At 42.6% G+C, this 21,631-nt stretch overlaps 1 protein-coding gene across 1 annotated transcript in view; it reads right to left on the bottom strand.

The window, feature by feature from the left end:
* The window catches only part of MKLN1 (muskelin 1), a 390,424-nt gene that overhangs the window by 342,044 nt on the left and 26,749 nt on the right, over nucleotides 1–21,631 (bottom strand). Inside the window, exon 2 of the mRNA XM_006158840.2 lies at nucleotides 17,718–17,815. Coding sequence (XP_006158902.1) covers nucleotides 17,718–17,734 — 17 coding nt within the window. The 5' untranslated portion in view covers nucleotides 17,735–17,815. The remainder of the gene's footprint in view (nucleotides 1–17,717; nucleotides 17,816–21,631) is intronic.

The raw sequence follows: 21,631 nt of genomic DNA, 5'->3' as shown, positions 1-21,631 counted from the left end.
CTTCCTTGAGGACTTTGCTCTGATATTATCTCGGTGACCCCGATCTATCTGCCCCCAACCCCACTTGTTGTCATAGCGCTTGTCACTTTCTAATACACTTCATGACAATGTACTCATATATGATCAACCCGTAGTGGAAGGCAGGGCTCATGCCAGCCTGTTTGATCCACCTGGAAGGGTGGTGGATCCAGAGGCACCCTCTGTGTTTCTGAATGAATGAATGAATAACAGGTACTTCCGAGTAGCCAAGCGGGCGGCCAGATGGGAGTGCGATGTGCCTTTCGCTGAATACCCTCTTGCATCATTTTGTATCTGACCACGTGCCTAGGTCTTAATCATCACGATGACTAGTGAAGAGTCAAATACAGGAATTAAAGAGTGCTTGGACCGAGGGAGAAGCTGTAGCGTAAAACAGGGAGACTTCAGGCATTTGTGACCAGACTAGGATTCTAGGGGAAGTGGGAGGATGCTACTGCAGACCACCCTGAGTAAGAAGTGGAAGACTCCTCGGGACTGCCCTCCGGCTTAGGCTGCATACGGGGCGCACTCAGGTTAACAAGAATTCTTAATAAGGTCTTCTATATTGTGCAATATGTGTCCTGTACTTAGGGTACGAAGAGAAATTTTCCATGGCGAAAGGCCTGTCTCCAGGCACAGTAAACAGAAAGTGTGCAAAGGATTGTTTGCCCGTTGCCCCCGTGGCGCCACGGACAGACAGGTGCATGGGATCCCTCGGGCGAGGACAGACTGCCTGTCTCCACGACCTGCTAAGAATGGCCTTCCTCACTCCCTCATAAGCCCTCTGGAAGCCTGATAAAGATGGCAACATCCCATGTAGGCGCCCTGGGGCCCCATCCAACTGTTTGTAAATGTGTTCCAGCTAGTTTGGGGTAAAACCCTGCTCTGCCGTGTCTTTCAGGCCTCCTCACATCTCTCCAAGATTGTGCTTTCCTTCCTTGGGCGTCCACAGCACTCTGCTCTTTCTTGTCAGGAGAAAAACAACTGATGAGTGAGTCCCAGGCCCCTTGGGTAATGTATTATCCCTTTCAGGAGTTTTTGCATCAAAAAAGAGGTCAATGAAGAGGCGAATAATGACAACGTGGATGATATTAGTAGTCCTGATGATGACAATACTATCCCAGGATCGCAGTTATCATTTATTAAGAATTTCCCATGTGCCAGGAATGCTATCAAAAGAAATGGATCGAATTTATCTCACTTGGCCCTATAACAATGCTATGAGGTGAATATTAACCATACCCAATGTCATAGATGAGGAATAAAAACTCCCATCATTAGCCAGTACGGATGAGGGGTCTAAACAGCTGTCTCTAAAAGTTTGCTCTAAGGAGTGCCATCTTGGTATTCCTTGGTAGAGCGTGAACTGGGAAGTGTTAACCACACAACCCTCAGTAGTAATGGAATTTATAATCAAGACTTGAAATGTCAAATACCCACTGTGTCTATGATGGCCTAGGTTCAAATCCTGAGTCAGATGCTGTCAAGATGATCTGGGACAAGTCACATGACCTCTTTGTGCTTGATGTTATTGTTATAATTCAATGAGATAATGCAAGAAAATGCTCCTGGATGGAATAATGGTTATGTCGCTGGACTTCTACGTAGTCAACCACTGTTCGAGTCCTAGACCTGGAAATTTAAAACTCATACCAGGTGCGTGTGTATGCATGCCCAAAATCCTAAGAGGAGAATTAAAGGAGAAGGGATTGCAGCATGGCCATGCCCCAGAGGGGTAATTTCTCGCTTTCTGTCTCTCTTGTCTCTCTCAAGCAAGTGAATATGCCCTATACCTAAAATCTGTCTTAAATAAAAAAGTGCTCTTAACTGCCTAGGAAATATGCACATGTTTGTGCACACACATACACACACACATACACACACACATACACAGGCATTCAGGTGCTATATATTTTGATTGTTGCAAATCCTTACTAAATATTAGAAATCCATAATTTCTTTCTAGCTTCCCAAATACTAGAAGTGCTCTTTTATCTGGCTTTGTAATGTTGTTGCTGATTTCTTTATTTTAGAATGACTTATTTAACTTTATGTGTTATTGTTATTATTTATTTATTTTCATTTGACCAGAGACAGAGAGAGAGAGAAAGTGAGAAAGCAAGTCACTAGGTCTGGAACTCAAACTGCAGTTGGCCATATGGGAATCCAGTGCCTTAACCATCACACCACCTGCCAGCCCCAATTTCTTTTCTATAGGTTTCTCTTTTTTTAAAGTTTTTTAAAAGGAATTATTTATTTAATTTTATTTATTATTATTATTATTATTATTTGCTATAGCCAGAGAGAAATAGGGGGCTGGGGGTGGGAGTGAGAAAGCAAGCTGCCAGGTCCATAACTTCAACCATGGTCAATTCTGTGGGAGTCCAGCACCCCAACCACCACATCACCTGTTGGCCCCTTTTCTGTAGGTTTTTTATTTGAAAATGTGATATAATAGAGTTTTGAAGGCAGAAGCCCCAAGCCCCATCTCCCTAAGAGCAGATATTTTTATTTTTGCATATTGTCTTCAAGTTTTGCTAATTCTGAGGAGCTACATGGAGACAGCATTGTACTGAGTCAGACTTGAGTTTTGTCACAAAGTAGCCGCATGACTTTAATTAAGTTACATAACTGCCCTTTGCCACAGTTTCCTAAAGTATAAAACGAAGGGGTGAGGCCAGACGATCTTTCCAGTCGCTGCAGCTCTAGCAGTATATCACTACTGTTTTGGGCTTTCATCATATTCATAGAAAATATGTATATGAAGTACTTCAAAAAATTCATGGGAAATGAAATTATAGTATGAGCTTATTTTGGTGCCAAAAGAACTCTTTTTAAAATGAAATCTTTGAAATCCATGCATAGTCTTTTCATTATATATATTTTCCATGGCCATTTTGAAAGCCCCTCCTCGTATAAGGTACAAGTAAACAATGTTTACAAAATTGGTCATCTTGGGGCCGGCAGGTGCCACGGTGGCTAAAAGCATTGGACGCCCACATGGTCAACCACAATTGGAGTCCTGGACTCAGTGGCTTACTTTCTCACTTTCTCTCTCTCTCTCTTTCTGGTCAAATTCAAACAATAATAATAATTAAATAATTCTTTCTTTAAAAAGTTCATTAACTTCCTGAACTATGTCTGGGAAATAAAGTTTCCCCTAGAATGAGCACTGCAATTACGATTAAAAAGAGTCATTTTCCAGGAATTTCAAAGGGAGCTACCAAAGTTACCAGAAAGCTTTAAATGTATAGCTTACATATATATGAGCTAAGAGCTATAGACATCTGTTATATAAGACATGTCGTATATACATTCATGATATACAAATAGATATGTTTATCATGAAGCCATTAACCATTAAAAGCACTAACTATAAGTAATACATTAAGTAGTACAGGCCACTCTGATCAGTTATTAATTCATAATATGAATATCATATCAGTATGGAAAATCAAAGAGGGAAAAAACACAAAGAAATCAAGGGGTCTACCTGACATGGGAGATTGGCAGGAACACGGCCAGGCCGACGTCTGGAACGTCTGGAACTCGCCATGCAGTGAACCAGTCACCTTCTCCCTAGCACTTGGCATGTCACCTGCTGGTATAACCTTTCCAGAGGCGATTCTACAATACCAGTCGAGAGTTCACATATCCTCCTGCCCTCGAGTCAGATCATTTCACTTATAGAAATTTGTACAAAAGATAATAATAATAAGTGCACATAAGTATAGAGGGTTGGAAACAATCTAAATAAAAAGAAGCGCTAGGTAACTGGTACCATACATACATTAAACACACACACACACATACATACATACACACACACACACACACACACACACATAAAAGGTCTTCAAAAAGTTTATGAAAAAAATAGAGATTAAAAAAAAAAAAACTAGACATTTTTTTCTTTTTTTCTTGCCATAAGGTAAGTGCAGTCACCAGATAGAGAGACAGACAAAGGGAAAGTGAGAAATCAGTCCCCAGTGGGGAGGGCCACGCTTTAATCCTTTCTCCACTCTCCTCTCAGGATTCTGGGCTTGCACACACATGCACCCAGGATGAGTTTCTCTTTTTTCTTTATTTTTAATAAGTTAATTTTATTTATTATTATTCATCTTCAATTTGACCAGAGAGAGACATAGAGAGAGAGGGAGAGAAAGCAGCCACCAGGCTTGGGACTCAAACCACGGTCAACTATGTGGAAGCCCAGTGCCTTAACCATTATGCTATCTGCCGTCCCCACCAGTGTGATTTTCAAGCTGCCAGGTCTAGGCCATATGGGAGCCCAGCACCCTCTCATGCTACCTGCTGCCATTCTTTCCTTTTTCTTTAGTTTGCTATAGGGTATATGTGTTCTCTGGAGAGAGAGAGAGAGAGAGAGAGAAAGTGAGAAATCACCCTCCAGGGTGGGTAGCCATGCTGCAGTCCCCTCTCCTCCATTCTCCTCTCAGGATTTCATGCACGCACAGATGCCCAGTGTGTTTTACAAGCTGTCATTACAAGCTGTCCCATGTGGGATCCAGCTGCCCTAACCTCCATGCCTCCTGCTAGCCTCATACATTTTTTACACCAAAATAAAATTTTATTTTAATTTCATTTTTCCATGAATGTTTTGAAATATCCTTGAATAAATATACGTATTTATGATGTATATTTATGTATATGTATATAGATATTTTTCTGCCTCAACCAGATCATTGTATAGATACCAAGGTGCTTATTGCTACTGGCTGGGTTATTGTTTCTATGCCTTTTCAGTGAACACAGGAGCTAGGAAATTATATCTATATATAGATATATAAAATGTGTGCCAAAATCCCAGGGGAGGAGAGGGGATTGTGGCATGGTCATCCCCCCAGGGAGTGATTTCTCACTTTCCCTCTTACTGTCTCTGTCTCTCTTTGGCGAGCACATATGCTCAACAGCAAAACCTTAAAATAAATAAAGAAAAAAATGCTTTTGCAGTTTTTTTCGTCCTTTGTATATATTCAGTCAGGGATATGTAGTCAAATCAGTGTGTTTTAAAGTCACTCTAAAGAGTTCTCTGTAGACCAACAACTGGATACATAGGCTCTTTAAAAAAAAAAAATATCAGAAGGGACCAGCAGATGGTGCGATGGTTACATCGCTGGACTCCCATGTAGTCAACTGCAGTTCAAGTCCCAGACGTGGAGGCTTAGAACTCATGCTGGGTGCATGTGCGTGCATGCCCAAGATCCTGCAAGGAGAATGGAGGAGAAGGAATTGCAGCGTGTCCATCCTCCCTAAGGGGTGACTTCTCACTTTCTGTCTCTCTCTCTCTCTGCATCTCTCCAGCAAGTGTACATGCCCTATAACAAAACACTCTGAAAAAATTCATAATTATGTAGAATATGTACATGATTTGGGCTGGTTCCATGGTGTGCAGCAGTGACACACTGCTCAAGAGAAGCTGCGTTCTATATTTGACCACGTGGTTCAAATCCCCCCTGTCAGCCTGAAACACACAGGCAGGAGCTGAGAGGTGGAGGTCTGGAGGAGGGGACTGTGGCTGAGGAGGGTGCCCGTCTCTCTCTCCCCTCATGTGTGCAAGTACTCGATCATGAATAAAGAACATAATGCAAAAAGATTTTACATGATTCCAAAGTCAAATCTACAAAGCAAAGTAAATTCAAAGAGATCTAGTTTCTATTCTGTCCCCTCTACTTTACCCCCTCCCTTTCATCTAGGTAACTCTTATTTTGTGATATTTATCCTTCCATTGTTTGTTTTTTAATTTAAGCAAGAATATACAATAGCTCTTCAAAAAATTTCATGGAAAATGCATAGTATGATAAAAACTTGAGCTAGCTGGTGGCATGGTGGTTGAGATAGCTGGATCCCACGTGACTGAGTATGTGGTTCAAGTCCCACACCAGTGGCTTGAAAAACGTAACAGGTGTGTGTGCATGCATGTCAAAATCCTGAGAAGAGAATGAAGAAGAGGAAATTTTAGTGTGGCCAACCCCACTGGGGAGTGCTTTTATACTTTCTTTTCCTCTTTGTCTCTCTCCAGTGAGCATATGCACCCTGTAGCAAATTTAAAATCAAAACAAAACAAAAACATCTATACATAGATTTCAAACATATTTTGCAGCAAAATAAACATGCACGCTTTCCATGAACTTTTTGAAGCTCCTTTTCTTTCCATGTATATGTGATGTGTGTGCATTTATTCTTACATATATGGCAGTATTGTAGACTCATCTTCCCCCCATGAGACACCCATAATAAGTATTTCTAAAGATTCCTAATTCCAGTTTACAACTGCGCCCAGCTCCATTGCGTGGCTGTATCATGGTTCGGCTGGTCCTCTAGTAATGGTCCTCTATTTTTTTTTTAATTTATTCGTTGCCATTATTTTATTTTACATTTTTTAAAAAGTTGACCAGAGACAGACAGAGAGTGAGAGGGAATTGAGAAAATAAGCTTCCAGGTCTGGGACTTGAACCAAGGGCAGCCATGTGGGAGTCCAGCTGCCTTAACCACCACGCCACCTGCCAACCCTAATGGTCCTCTGTTAATTGGGTTATTTCTAGTGTTTCGCCTTATTAATGGTTTCTGTCCCAGGGTTTTGTGTTATATTTATATATATTCAAATCTTAATATAAACAGGTTTTTATTATGTCGAAATATACAAGATGACCCTAGGTCATCTCATACCAAATAGCAGGGGAGCCATCAAAAACCTCTAGGGTTGTGTCAAAAGAAGCCAGGAGCCAATTGGAAGGTGGTACCACAGGTAAACGGGGATTTCTTGAGCATTAAGAATAATAAATGAGATGTAACAAAACGCACTAAGTATGTTTCAATTAATGAGTTCAAACAATAATTAAAAAACAAAAACAAAAGGTATTTAAGATTAACAAGATATAACAACATCAATGGCACAGACTGAAAATCAACTCCTGGAATACTAGGCTAAAAATATCACCGCTTTTGCAATCCTTAATGAACTAATGGAGCTAGTACTATCATAAAAGAAGAGATTATTAATTATTAGATTAAAGGAAGACATTCTATACCTCCTGGTGGCAAAACACACCACTATAAAGCAGTCTTGAAAAAAAAATCTGAATCCGATAAAGCCTGTAGTTACTGGCAATACAGAGGACAGAGGAACATGGGAATGGAAGCAGAAAAATCCAGTTGTTTGTCCTGAGAAGTTCTACAGGACAACTTGGTTTCTTCAACAAACAAACCACAAGAACAAAACTTATAGAGTGATAACCTATATATTAAAAGAGATTTAAGGGACCAGCAGTTAGCTTATTGGCTATGTCGCTGGACTCCCATGTAGTTGTCCATGGTTCGAGTCCCAGATCTGGGGGCTTAAACTCATGCCGGGCATGTGTGTGTGCGTGCCCAAGATCCCAGGAGGAAAATGGAGGAGAAGGGATTGCGGCATATCCATCCCCCTTGGGGGGTGATTTCTCACTTTCTGTCTCTCTGTTTGTCTCTGTCTTCCTGGTGAGCACATGCGCCCTATAGCAAAAACCTCTCAAAATAAAAAAAAGAGAGAGAGAGATTTAAGAGATACATCAACCCACCACAGTGTGTGAAACTTATTTCCATACTGCTTCACACGAGCAAAGTATAACAATAAGTTATGGAGGCCAGCAGGTGGTATGAAGCTTAAAGCACTGGATCCCACATGACTGACTACATGGTTCGAGTTTTAGACCTGGCAGCTTGAAAATCATGTCAGACGTGTGTGTGTGTGTGTGTGTGTGTGTGTGTGTGTGTGTTCCAAATTCTGAAGAGACTGGAGGAGAAGGGACTGCCATCGCCTCTGGGGGGTGATTTCTTAATTTCTCCTCCCTCTCTTTCTTTGGTGAGTACACTATTACAAAAAATAAATAAATGGATAAATAAAAGAAAAAAAGAAAAAAGTTATGACATTTATAAACAACTGAAATTTGAACATTGACTGAATATTCTATGCCACTAAAAAAATATTGTTAAGAATTTGGATATGTTAATAGTTATGCCTTTTAAAGATACATATTAAATTTTTAAAATAATTATTTATTGTATTTATTCATTCATTTATTTTAATTTGACCAGAGAGAGAGACACACACACACCGGGGGGGTGAAATAGCAAGCCTCCAGTCCCAGACTCAAACTGTGGTCAGCCATGTAGAAGTGTCCAACGCCTTATCCACCATGTCACCTGCTGGACTCCCATATTAAAATTTTTATGGGTGAAATGATACAACATCTGGAATTTGTTTCAAAATAAAAAGAGTGGAGGGATGTCCCCATTCTGCAGCAGCTAAGCATTGCACAGAAGGAGGATGCCACATGGCCATCTAGGGTTCTAGTCCCAGCTCCAGTAACTTGAAAACACACCAGGTACATGCATATGCCCAGGATCCTGACCAAATGAGAAATGGAGGGTAAAGGATAATAGCATGAGCAGGGCCATTGCAGGATGTTTTTTCTCTCATATGCACATGTGTGTTCAACACACACACACATATTTGTTTATGCACACACACACACACACTCTGACATAAAAAAGTAGTGAAGAAGAAGAAAATATTAATGGGCCAGATGTGGATTGATTAATACTTGGGGTTCATTATGCTTTCTGTCTACTTTTGTTTTTGTTTCAAATTTTTGGTAATGAATCATTAATCCATTTTAATCTTTTTTTTTGTATTCGTATGTGTATGTGCATAAAAACCACTATAAGGAAATTATAAGAAAATGCAACAAAATATTAATGATAATTATCTCTCCGAGTTATGATTTGTGACTATTTTCTTCTTTTTCTTCTATATTCTGTATTTTTTTGGACTGCACATGTATTCAAAAACGTATTTTAAAAGACAAAGATTTTAATTGTTTAACGATACCATTTTTACAGCTCATCTATAATTCAGTTCTGACGCAATGAATAAAATAGCTTGGTACTTTTCAAATATAATTGAGCAAGGCTAATTATTTTGTATTTAATTATATTTAGTTTTGAGTGGGTAAGATAATCATTTATAAAAATATAGCTCTAAAGTAAAACTTGAGGTTTGAAAATTCTGTCATTTGGCGTAACAGGATCACCTTAACTTTATAGTTTAGGAGTAAACAGTTAATTTTTTTCTCCTCCTTACATAACACAGAAACAACTGATCCAGTTTGGCACAAACTTTCTCCTCCAAAGTCACCTTTGTTCTGAAATCCAACACCTCAGGTTTCAGTCAAATAACTCACAGTTGAGAAAAGGTTTCTTAACAAAATTTTCTTGTAATTTTACTACAGTGTAAAATTAGTTCCTGGCAACTTGAGAGAGTCCTTTTTTCACAGCTAAGTGGGTCAGAGTGACTGCTTCTCTTTCCTACTTTCTGATATGCAGAGAGAATGAAAGTTATCAGATGGAATCTGTCCTTTAGTACCACAGAAATAAATGTGAGGCCGTGATGGTGAGTGCAATGAAAGAAAATGGTCATTAATGAGTATTTTTAGAATGTTAATAGTACAAAGTACTGCATGGTTTGTGGTTCAATTATGGGAAAATTAGTTCTTTACAATCAGTACAATTTTTTTTTTTGGAGAGGTTTTCGCTATAGAGCGTGTGCGCTCGCCAGAGAGACAGAGACATAGAGACAGAAAGCGAGAAATCACCCCCCAGAGGGGGTGGTCACACCACAATCCCTTCTCCTCCATTCTCCTCTCGGGATCTTGGGCACGCACGCACACGCACCCGGTGTGAGTTTTAAGCCACCGGGTCCAGGATCTAAACCGTAGTCGACTACGTGGGAGTCCAGCGACATAGCCATTATGCTAACTGCTGGTTCCCAGTACAATTTTTTAAATTATTTATTTAAAGCTACCAGGTGCATGACTCGAACTGCAGTTAACCATATGAGAGTCCAACACCATAGCCACCATGCCATTTGCTGGCCCCACTCAATGTTTTATAATCAGAAAACTGTCACTCATTTATTTTAAAATAAATTTTACTTATTGCATTTCCCAGACCAGCAGATGGCGTAATGATTATGTTGCTGGACTCCCATGTAGTCAACTGTGGTTCAAGTCCTGGACCTGGTGGCTTAAAACTCATGCTGGGTACATATATGTGTGTGCCCAAGATCCTGAGGGGAGAATAGATGAGAAGGGATTGCCATGTGGCCATCCCTCTGGGGGATGATTTCTCGCTTTCTGCCTCTCTCTCTCTATCCCTCCAGCAAGCACATGCACCCTGTAACAAAAATCTCTCCCTCAACAAATCTAAGTTTCTTTTTTCCAGTTTGCCGTAAGGGACACGTGCTCACTGGAGACAGCATGTGAGAGAGAGAGAAAGTGAAAAAGCACCCCTTTCATGGGGCATGGCCATGTCACAATCCCTTTTCTTCCTTCTCTCCCTCTTTTCAGGATTTTGGGTATGCACACAGATGCAACTGGCATGTTTTTCAAGCTACCAGGCCCGTACCTTGAGCCACGCAGTCAGCCATGTGAGACACAGCCACCTTAAGCACCAGCAGCCACTTGGTTGTATTTACCTAATGTTCCTTCCTCCTTTGATCACATGTCATTACCTTCTAAATGAGTCATCACTGGCTCCTGTTACGAAATATATGAGCAGGGTATCACTGAGACGCCTTTTTGTTTTGAATTCATACTTTAAAGCAAAGTCAAAGGTGGATTCAGTTATGCATTTGAAAGTGAAACTAACCTTGTGAAATAGTTATTTCAAAGAGAGGTTAAGCTGCTTGCTCAAGATCATGCTATAATCAAGTTATCCCAAATCTCCTGTTACCATTTTTTTTTTTTGAGAGAGATTTTTGATATAGGATGCATGCGCTCACCAGAGAGACAAGAAGCAAGAGCTCAACTCCAGCACGAATGGCCATGCCACAATCCCTTCCCCTCCATTCTCCTCTTGGGATCCTGGGCCTGCATGCACACACGCCTGGCATCTTTCAAGTCACCAGGTCTGGGACACTAACCAGGGTCAGCCACGTGGGAGTCCAGAGCCTTAACCACTATGCCACCTGCTGGCCCCATGTTACCACTTTCAAGTGACTGAGAGCATTTGTAGCAGACCATGGTGCCTAGTACAGAGCCTTACGTATTAGAAAGGATGCCAGATCAGTTCAAAGGCTGATCCCCCTCTATCTGGTTGCAAAAACAGAGTACTCCCCATCACTCACAACCCACAAGATGTGCAGGCCAGGCAAGGTGACACAGTATCAGAGCAAAGATGGAGCCAGATGAGGTGGCACATGTGCTCATGCCAAAACCAACAGTAAGGATGGAGGAGAAGGGCGAGGGCAAGCTGCCCTGCACAGCAGTAAAGCTGTGCTAACTCTCCGCCTCATCTTTCAGCAAATTTAAGATTCAGACATCTTTAAACCCAGGAACTCGCCATGTTTTGATTCAGTGATCAACAAACTGAAGGTCAGCCCGAAACAGTTCATTTCTGACATATTTCCAACAAGGGTCACTTGTTTCATGCCAGTGAACTCCAAGTTAAGAATTAAAAACTTCAATGTTAGCTAATTACAGGTTTGAAATCCTGAGAGTTCTAATTAGACGTACATCCCAAATGCCAGGAGAGTTCACATTCTTCATTTCCTCGGAGCTTTATGAAAAACCGTTTATTTGGGATGTGGCTTTCAAAAGTAATTTACCTTCAGGCATGAAGAATAGAATAAGTGAGAAAAGGGTTTTCCAGCTTTTGTTGACTGAGTGATGAAAAGCAAAACTATGTTTATAAAAATACAGCTATTCGATAACTCGAAAATAATTGATCTAGAAAACCGAAAATGTTGCATGCTAAATGCTAAATCCAATTCTAAATCTCAAACATAACTTCCTAGACATACTCTTGTTCTTGCTCCTAATACCACAGAATCCCTGATTGGCACAACCCTGGTATCAACCGGACTGGGGCTTGAAGGGTGCACTATAAAGTAGAATTACTGCTGGAAACGTTTTATTTGTGGAGACATAAAGACAGGTTACACGACACTTTGGAATGGACTTGAACTCAAAGATATTAGAAATAAATAGAACAACAAAAATAAAACATGACTAAACTAACTTTCCTGCCACCATCAAAACAAACATTACCAAGGGCCTGAAGCCAAGAAAACAGAAATCCATAAACGCAAAGGCCCAGATAATTGGTGGAATCTACTAAATCTTCATAAATGACAAAACAAAACACTAAAAACCGATTCCAACCGAAACCCCACCTGCTTTGAAGGAAAGAATGCTGAAGGACGTTGACCTTTTCTGCCCCGCTGCCTATAGAGATCCCAGCCTGCAGCCAATTTTTTAATGAAGAAATCTCCAAAACTTATGGGATAATATGTGTCTTAAAACACACTAGCTTTGGGAACCAGCAGTTAGCGTAATGGCTATGTCGCTGGACTCCCACGTAGTCGACCACGGTTTGCGTCCCGGACCTGGTGGCTTAAAACTCACGCCGGGCGCGTGTGCGTACGTGCCCAAGATCCCGAGAGGAGAATGGAGGAGAAGGGATTGCGGCGTGGCCATCCCCCCTGGGGGGTGATTTCTTGCTTTCTGTCTCTATGTCTCTGTCTGTCTGGCTGGCAAGCGCACGCGCCCTATAGCAAAAAACCTCTCCAAAAAAAAGAAAGAAAAAAAAGAAACACTAGCTTTGATCGCATAGGTTATGTCCACATTACCCTAAGCAGTAATTACTGAGGAAGGGCAATCTCTTTTTTTATTTTATTTTTTTCTGGCTGGGGGGACAGGGGGCTCGTGTGCTTGCCAGAGAGAAACAGAGAGGGGGAAAGTGAGAAAACATCCCTCATGGAAAATGGCTACATTGAAATCCCTTCACCTCCATTTTTCTTTCCCTTCAGGATTTTGGACACACACACGTGCACCCAGCATGTTTCTCCCACCAGGTCCAGGACTCGAACTGGGCAGTGGGCCATGTGGGATGCAGCCACCTTAACCACAACCTCATGGCTGGCCCTACTTCATTCATTTTAATAACCAATTCTTTCTCAGTTAGATTGCCACAGAGCCAATCCAACTTAATTAGGAAGACACGATAATGTTTGATTAAACTATTTTTCAATCCAAGGATTTTTATTACAGAGAGAAAGCTTGAATAGTTTAAGCAATTATGTGCTTTATTTGTCCTGTTCCGTATCTCTATTCTCACTAATATACAAGGTATTGAGTTTAACTCGTTTCATTCTTAATGTTTTATGTCTCTTCTTCTTTTTAAAAAAAAGGTAGAGTTCAGAAGTCTGCAGGATAAGCGTTGGTAGATAGTTCCTATGAGTAATGAATGATAGGCCCTAGCCCCCAGCTGCTGATCGGCAGAACAACAGGCCAGACTCTGGCTCCCTGAAAACTCTGTATTCCTAAAACACGAGAATTTGATCAGAGCACGTGCCATTATGCTTGTCAGTGGTTGTTAACGTACGTTCTAGATGTCACCCTCTCTCTTCTGGAACCCCTTGTACGCGCTCCTACACACCTTCCTGGTATCCACTGACATTTCTTCTCACTAAGGTGCAATTATCTGCTGAGGAACAAGGTCACCTGCAATAAAACTGAACGTGGAGTGAAAGTCCAAGTGTGTGAGTTCCACCTCTATCAGAGGACCAGTTAAAGCAATTGACCGTGGGAGAAGTGTGTGCCTGAGAAGACCACACTAGGTAGGTGCAAATTCTGGTTGTCCACTTTCTAATTAGGTGATTTCAGGCAAGTTACTTAGATCTCATGCCTCCGTTTTCTCATTTTGTAAGATGGCAAGGGCATTGATAACTACCTAACAGAGTTGTGGGGATTAAAAATCTTTTTTCCAGGTTTTCATCATAGGGTGTGTGTGCTCCCTGGAGAGAGACAGACAGAGACAGAGAGAGGGCAAATGAGAAATCATCCCTACTGGGGGGAGGAGGGATGGCCATGCCACAATCTCTTCTCCTCCATTCTCTTCCTGGGATTTTTGAGCACGCACATGTACCAGATCGGATTTTCAAGCCACCAAGCCCAAGACTTGAACCGCAGATGGCCATGTGAGAGTCCAGCACCTTTAACCACCATGCCACCTGTTGGCCTGAGGATTAAATATCTTAAAAGGGTTTTGTTTAGAACAGAGCCACGGGCATCCTTAGCACGCAATAGGTATCAGCAAGTATTCTTACTATTGGGTCATTGGGAAAGTCATGACGCAGTTTTCACATAGGAAAATAGAAAAAATATGTCATGACTTCCCAAAGACCTAGTAGCTGCATGACCTTGGGGATCTCACCTAACCTCTGTGAGACTATTTAATATTTTGTACAAGGAGCGGTCACCATTGCACATGGTCTTAGTGAAGGCCAAATAAACTCAAGTAACATAACATATGTAGAAGTTATTTTTAAAACGTAATCAAATATTAGACAACTCCTTTAACCAAGTAAAATTAGTTCCTTTCTGCTCTGTGCTTTCATAATGCCTAAAACACACTCATACACCCACACGCACACCTGCTACAGTACTTGTCACATGTAGCGAAGGATTTGCTCACCTGTCCTTCTCCCCAGCTCATAGTGCATTGTGGCCTCTGCATCCTCATCACATTGCACATACCTGGCACAGGACAGGTACTCAATAACCATTTGTCTAAATGAAAATTGTCCAAACAACTGAGCAGGAATTCTCAAAAGCCTTTGCCAGGAATGATGGATCATCACTTTGTGAAAACCATAAACCACCAGCAATCTGCTTGCTTTTCTTCAGGAGCAGTGTATTCAAATTCTGTCATTTCGGATGCAGCCAACCTTGTGGGGTTGCATTCATTCATTCTTTTCACTTTATGAATCCTAATTGTGGGGCCAGTAGGTGGCGTGGTGGTTAAAGCATGGGATTCCCCCATGGTCGGCCATGGTTCGAATCTCAGACCCAACGGCTTGAGAATCATGCTGTGTGTGTGCATGCATGCCCAAAATTCTGAGAGGAGACTGAAAGAGGAGAGATTGCAGCAAGGGCATCTCCCTTAGGGAGTGATCTCTCACTTTCTCTTTTTGTCTCTGTCTCTCTCTGGTGAGTGCACCTGCCTTGGGACAAAAATATTTTTTAAAGAAAGTTTTCTGGGGGCCAGCAGTTAGCATAATGGCTATGTCACTGGACTCTCATGTAGTTGACCGCAATTCAAGTCCTGGACTCGGTGGCTTAAACTCACGCTGGGCGCGTGTGTGTGTATGCCCAAGATCCTGAGAGGAAAATGGAGGAGAAGGGATTAGGAGAAGGGATTGCAGGATTGCAGCATGGTCTTCCCCCCTGGGAGGTGATTTCTCATTTTCTATCTCTGTCTCTCTCTGTCTTTCTGGCGAGCGCACACGCCCTATAGTAAAAACCTCTCCAAAAAAAAGTTTTCTGAGAACCAACTGTGTACCAGGTCCTATGCCAAGCGCCATATAGTACAATGCAAGTAGTAAATGCCAGACTGGTTTGTATTCTACATACAGATAGAGAAGGAGCCTATTTCCTACAGTCTTCTACCCCTGCAGATAATAAACTCCTTGGGCTGATTATACCATTATATATAAATCTTGGGGTAGGAAAGAAGGGTTTTTCTAGAAGTAAAGGTCCTTAAAGAAGTAATTAAGGTCAGTGATCTGATCACCTGGGTTCAAATCCTGGCTCTGCCTTGTACCAAGGTTGGAGACCTTGAACAGATTACTTAATCTCTCTAAGCCTCATTTCTCTCATCTGTAAAATGGAGCTAGTGAGACTGACATATGAGGAATCATGACCATGTGCATCACTTATTTTGGTGTTGGTCTGCCACGCAGCAAGTATGCAGCATGTGTTTACCATCGTGATTAACCTCACTCTCCCTACCCCTTCACCCCTGTGTTCGAATGTGAATCACAAGCCCCAAGTGCGACACAACTGCCGAGCTTCTGGACGCCATACCACCAGGGTGAAGGCATGCACTACCTCCAGTGCTTGTCTGTTTCACCGCTAGGCAAATCTAACTGTTGGTAAACACCAGTGGGTTGAAATGCACACGTTTAGAGCTTTACTCAATGCTCCTCCGTTTCTCATTTGGGATTACCTACGAGGAATCAGATCTCTCCTCTACAGGGTAGTCCCTCAACTTTTGGAAGGCCTCTGTGTCTGCTGGTTGTCACCTCCCCGTCACCCACTCACCCACGACCTTAGACCCTTTCATTATTTGTAACACTGTTCACCGGATCCCTTATTATCCATTTGATTCTTCTTGAATGACTCCTGTTTATCAACGTCTCTGGCTGTCTGGAGCCCAGAATTCATGAAACAGATCAAATGTGCTCTGATCACCAGCGAGTACTAGAGAACCAGCTGCCCTTTTATCTCTATTAATACAACAAATGGCTGGCTTTTCTTCTGGAAGCTCCATTGCACTGTGACTCATACCTACTTACGATCAGCAGGAGACTCTAAATCTTCGTGATGTGTGCAGTTGTAAGCTAGCCCGCCTCCACCCTGCACTTGTGCGATTGGATTTGGGGATCTCTGAGTACTTTATATTTGTACCCATTAAACTTTATACTGTTAGATATGATTCATTATTACATTTTCTCAGGATGGGGGGAGGAAATCCTGATCGTATCCTCCGACCTATTGGTTATTCTTTCTAGTTGTGTGTCATCCATGAATTTGTTCAGCCCGCCACCCCCATCATCATCTTAGTCATCAGTAACAGGGTGAAGGGGAACAGGGCTGCAAACTAGACTTGCATTAGCTTCCCAGAGGCCTCAGTATGCATCAGCCTTAGAAAAACGAACAAAACACAACTTTTAGCAGACATCATTCGGGGGCTGGATGGCGGCACAGCAGGAACACCTGACACTCAGGCCATATCATGGGGGTGGTTCTGGGTTCACCTCCAGAGACTTCCTGGAGCACACCAGGCACACGTGTGCCGTGATCCCGGGGCTGGTTGAAACTTAGTGTGCCTGGCAATATTAGGACCCTGTTGGACCACTGTCTCTTTGTCTTGCTTGCTTGTTTGCTCATGGAAGAAATAAATATTTTTAAAGCTTTAAAGAAAAAAAAATCATTTAAACAACAGGTATCTACTGAGAACCTTCCCCAGACTAGTTACTGTTCAAATACTGAGCATTTAGTACCGAACACAACAAAACCCCTGCCCTTGTGAAGCTTCCATTCTAGAGAGGAAGAAAGACAATAAACAAGAAGGAAAATAAATAACACCAAATGCCAGGGAGCACAAAAGCCAGTGAGGGGCTAGGGAAGGTGGCAGTGGGCATGCAGTAGGGGCTGCCTAAAGGCCACGTGACCCAAATGGACTTGTCTGGTCAGACTACACGGCTCACGTCCTGCATTCATTCGTGCCTCTGGCCCAGAAGGTGACCCACGGTGGGCTGGACTTCTTTCTGACATCTCAGAAACCCCTTTGTTCTACATGGAGTCACATTAGGGAAAAAAATCACTAGAGTAATGACGAAGGATTTAAATAGTCATGAAACAAGCAAGAACATGTGAAAGCACATCACTCCTTAGGAGCCGTCACAACATTTCCTCACACACGGAGATGATTCCAACATTCTGAGAACAGCCAGGCTAGCCAGGATACCCGTCACCTCTCCTGAGAAAGACTCCAGAGAGGAGAATTTCAGAAGTCCTGAGTAGAGAACATGGCTGAAAACAAAATAAAAGAGAAAGAAGTGAAACACCAGCACTTACCTTAGTCCAATCCCCATGTTCTAAGTATGGAGTCGGGTACGGATCCAGTGGTTCGTGGAGAGTCAGGAGGACATGGCTCAGAGTCTGGATGTTAAGCTCTGGAAAAGAAACCCAGAGGGGACAGATTGGAAATCTACTAACTACTTTCTGCTCATGATTCTAACGTTGATAAGTTCTTCTAAAACATTTTTTTTTGAAAAGTTTTACTACAGGGTACACATGCTCATAAGAGAGAGAAAGTGAGAACGTACCCCCTGGAGTGTGTGCGTGTGGGGTGTGGATGGTCATGCCACCATCCCTTCTCCTCCTTCCACTCTCCTCTCAGGGTTTTAAATATGCACGCACGTGCGTCTCCCACGTTTCTTAAGTTGCTAGGTCTGAGACTTGAACTCCACAGTTAGCCACGTGAAATCCGGCTGCCTAAGAACTATACCACCTGGCTGGCTCCTAAATATTTTTAATCTTCAAATTTCTTTGATGTTAGAGGGACTTGGTAATCTTTGTTGAGTAAAATACTCATTTTCTAATTTACTATTTTATTCATTTGCAATTCTTTGGGAATGGAGATTTATTTTATCGTCACCTAATTTTTTGATATTTATATTCATTCATCCCTTCACTCGGTGAACATCTCTTTTGTGCCAAGACTGTGTCGGTGCTAGGAATACAGAAATGACTAGGATAAATATGGTCCCTGTTTATAGGACTCTCACAGCAGAGGGCAAGAGGGAAACCAGAAAGGCAGTGCTCTGGGCCACAGCTGCTGGTCTGTTCCACAGTTTGCTTTAAAAGTAGAAAACTTTGGCCAGCTGCTAGTGTGGTGTCTGGGGCAGCTGGATCCCACATGGCCGACTTTGTAGTCCAAATCCTGAACCCAGTATCTGTAAAGACACTCCAGGCACATGTGTGTGAGGGCCCAGAATCCTGAGAGGAGAGTGAAAGAGAAGGAATTGTGGTGTGGCCATTCCGCCGGGGGAAAGGGGTGATTTCTCACTTTCTCTTTCTCTGAATCTCTCCCCGACCCCATCCCAGAGCACAAGTGCCCTATGGCAAAAACTAAAACAAACAAAAACGGAAAACATAACTCCTAGACTGTCTTTGTGAAGGCAGGGAAATTGGACCACGTGAAGGCCCACCTTGGAGGATATCTAAGATCCTGTATACCTTGGCATCAACTCATTGGCTGCATGGCAATGCCTTGGTAGACATGGCCTAGAGCTGGACATGACAAAAACTGTAGAGAAACTAAATCCATCTTTAGTATTCTCTCCTAACTCTTCTTCCATACCCCCCCCCCCCTTCACTGGACCGCTGAGGTCATACAGGCTTCCTGGCACAAGGCCCACTGTGACGCATAAATACACAGACCTCTCTGAGCAGTCTATCCATGAAATGACCTCCACAGGGACAAATCTGGTCAGACACAACTGTCGCACTGCCATTGTCTCTCACCTATTGTCATGCTTATGCGTCAGGACCAGTCAGAAGGTGGGGAGAGGAGTTTGGTCACCTTGGAGTCTGGAACTGGCAGCTGGCCTCACAGCTGGCTAGACAGCCATCCAAGCAGGGGGCCTTTCTGAGAGCAAAAGCCAGAAGCCAAAACAAATGGGTCAGCTGGAAAACAGATGACCACATGCACATGACGCTGAAGACTGGTCCTAGGGAGTGAAGGTGAGCTGAGATGTCATGGATTGACACTAAGGGGGCTGGACGACAGAGGAAGAACAGGGGGCAGTCCAAGCATAGAGACCAAAGAACCGCAAGTGGGTTGAAGCTGTCATACACACATGAAGGCCAGCACAACGATGCTGTACAGATGGGCACAGTGCCACCGCTGTTATCCCAGTCCTCCCAGGGTGCTCTTTCGGGTCAGAGGCCTACACAATTCAAAGTGAAATTTCAGATGTTCATAGCAACTATCGACACATTATTCCTACTACCCGCTCTCTCCTGCCAGTTGCAATCCTGTATTCCAAGATGAAGACAGAAAAGCTCTGGACTGCCAGTTGGTGGTAACTAATACGAAAAGGTTACAGTAGTAGCTGCCCTCATGTTAATAACTGGAATTAAAAGTAAAGGCCAAACACAATTAATTTAGACCCTAAATCAACAATAAGGCGAGTTGCATGCTAGTAACATCATTTCTAAATTGTAACAATTCCAGGATATCTAGGTTATCTGACGTGCACTCTGTGAGCGGACTTCACAAAGTCTGTGGAAAATTGAGATAGAAGTGTGAGTTTATTTTGGTGCAAAAAATAAAAAAAAAATTGAAATGCAGATCAGTAGATGGCATAGTGGTCACATCGCTAGACTCCCACATGGTCAACTGCAGTTCGAGTCCCAGACCTGGCAGCTTGAAACGCCTTATGCCAGGCACATGTGCGTGCTTGTCTAAGATCCTGGGAGGAGAATGGAGAAGAAATTGCAGCATGGCCATCCCCAGGGGCAGGGGGATTTCTCCCTTTCCCTCTAATTGTCTCTGTCTTTGTCTCTCTCTCTCTAGTGAATGCACACACCCTAAAGCAAAAACCTTTTTAAAAATTTGAAATTTATGCATATACACTTTCCAGTGAATTTTCTGAAGAACCCGTGCATGACTGAATCGGAAGGGGAACCTGTCTCCAGCATGTGAGCAATGCAGCATGGAGGGCAAGAACGTGCTAACCAGCCTACATATCAATGCAGGGCGTCTACGCTGCACAAACTGAGTTTCCAGCTACAGATTCTGATTTCCTTTTACTCAAGTCAATAATCATTTACCTGTTGGATATTGCTTAAAGCAGAGTTCCATCTAATTCTATTTAATGAGATTGAAAAGGAAAAACTAAACAATAATACCTCATTTGTGTATCATGCTTGCCTTTCAGAGAAGACATCATAACCCGTTTTAGACTAATTTACTTAATAATACTTTCATAATGTAAATACTAGTAAGGGCTATAATCATTTTACAAATTATGCATAAAAGAACTGAGGCAGGTGGAAATGAAATGACTGGCTCCATGTAATTTCCATTTTAGAGGTGTCCTAGCTGTCTTTTTTTTTCCTTAGAGGTTTATGCTGTAGGGCACGTGTGCTCGCCAGAAAGACAGAGAGAGACAGAGAAATAGAAAGCGAGAAATCCCCCCCCCCCCGGGAGATGGCCACGCCACAATCCCTTCTCTTCCATTCTCCTCGGGATCTTGGGCACACATGCACATGCACCCCGCGTGAGTTTAGACCACCCTGTCCGGGACTCGAACTGCAGTTGAATACATGGGAGTCCAGTGACATAGCCATCATGCCAACTGCTGGTCTCGGTTTTGTTTTTGTTTTTAATTTAAAAGCATGAATAATAAAACCATGCTTTGGATAAACAAGTTTATGAAGATGTACTGGTGACATGGTGACATGGTGATTAAGGCAGCTGGATCCCACCCAACCAACTGCACAGCTCAAGTCCCAGACCAGCAGCACGAAAAACATGCAGGGCACATGCACGTGCATGCCCAAAATCCCAAGAAGAGGGAGAGGTGGAGAAGGGATTGTGGTGTGACCATGTCCCACGGTGGGTGCTTAGACCCTCTCTTTCTCTCCTGCGAGTGTACCTGCTCTCTGGCAATTAGAAAAAATGATTTTTTTTAAGGGTAGGAGACAAAAATCACAGAAACTCATGACTTAAGGAGGGAGCCAGAAGAGTAAAAAATCGTAGTTCACTGTGGCAGGAGTGGAGATGGAGCGACACAGAAAAGTGGTTAGAGAGACACAGAGAGGGGATCTGCCCCAGTCCACACGGGTGAGGAAGACTTGTAGAGAAGGTGCTCCCGGGGATGAGCACTCTGGGAAGAAGGGGATTTGTGTATTCCAGGTACAGGGCACAGCAAGGTCAGAGGTGCAGACAAATCAGAGCACACGTGTTTGGAGGGCTACAG

This window comes from Tupaia chinensis, unplaced genomic scaffold (assembly GCF_000334495.1).
Source record: "Tupaia chinensis unplaced genomic scaffold, TupChi_1.0 Scaffold000610_1, whole genome shotgun sequence".
In the NCBI taxonomy this organism is placed as follows: domain Eukaryota; kingdom Metazoa; phylum Chordata; class Mammalia; order Scandentia; family Tupaiidae; genus Tupaia; species Tupaia belangeri.
The sequence above is the reverse complement of the archived record's forward strand: the minus strand, read 5'-3'. Positions and strand labels throughout refer to the sequence as shown.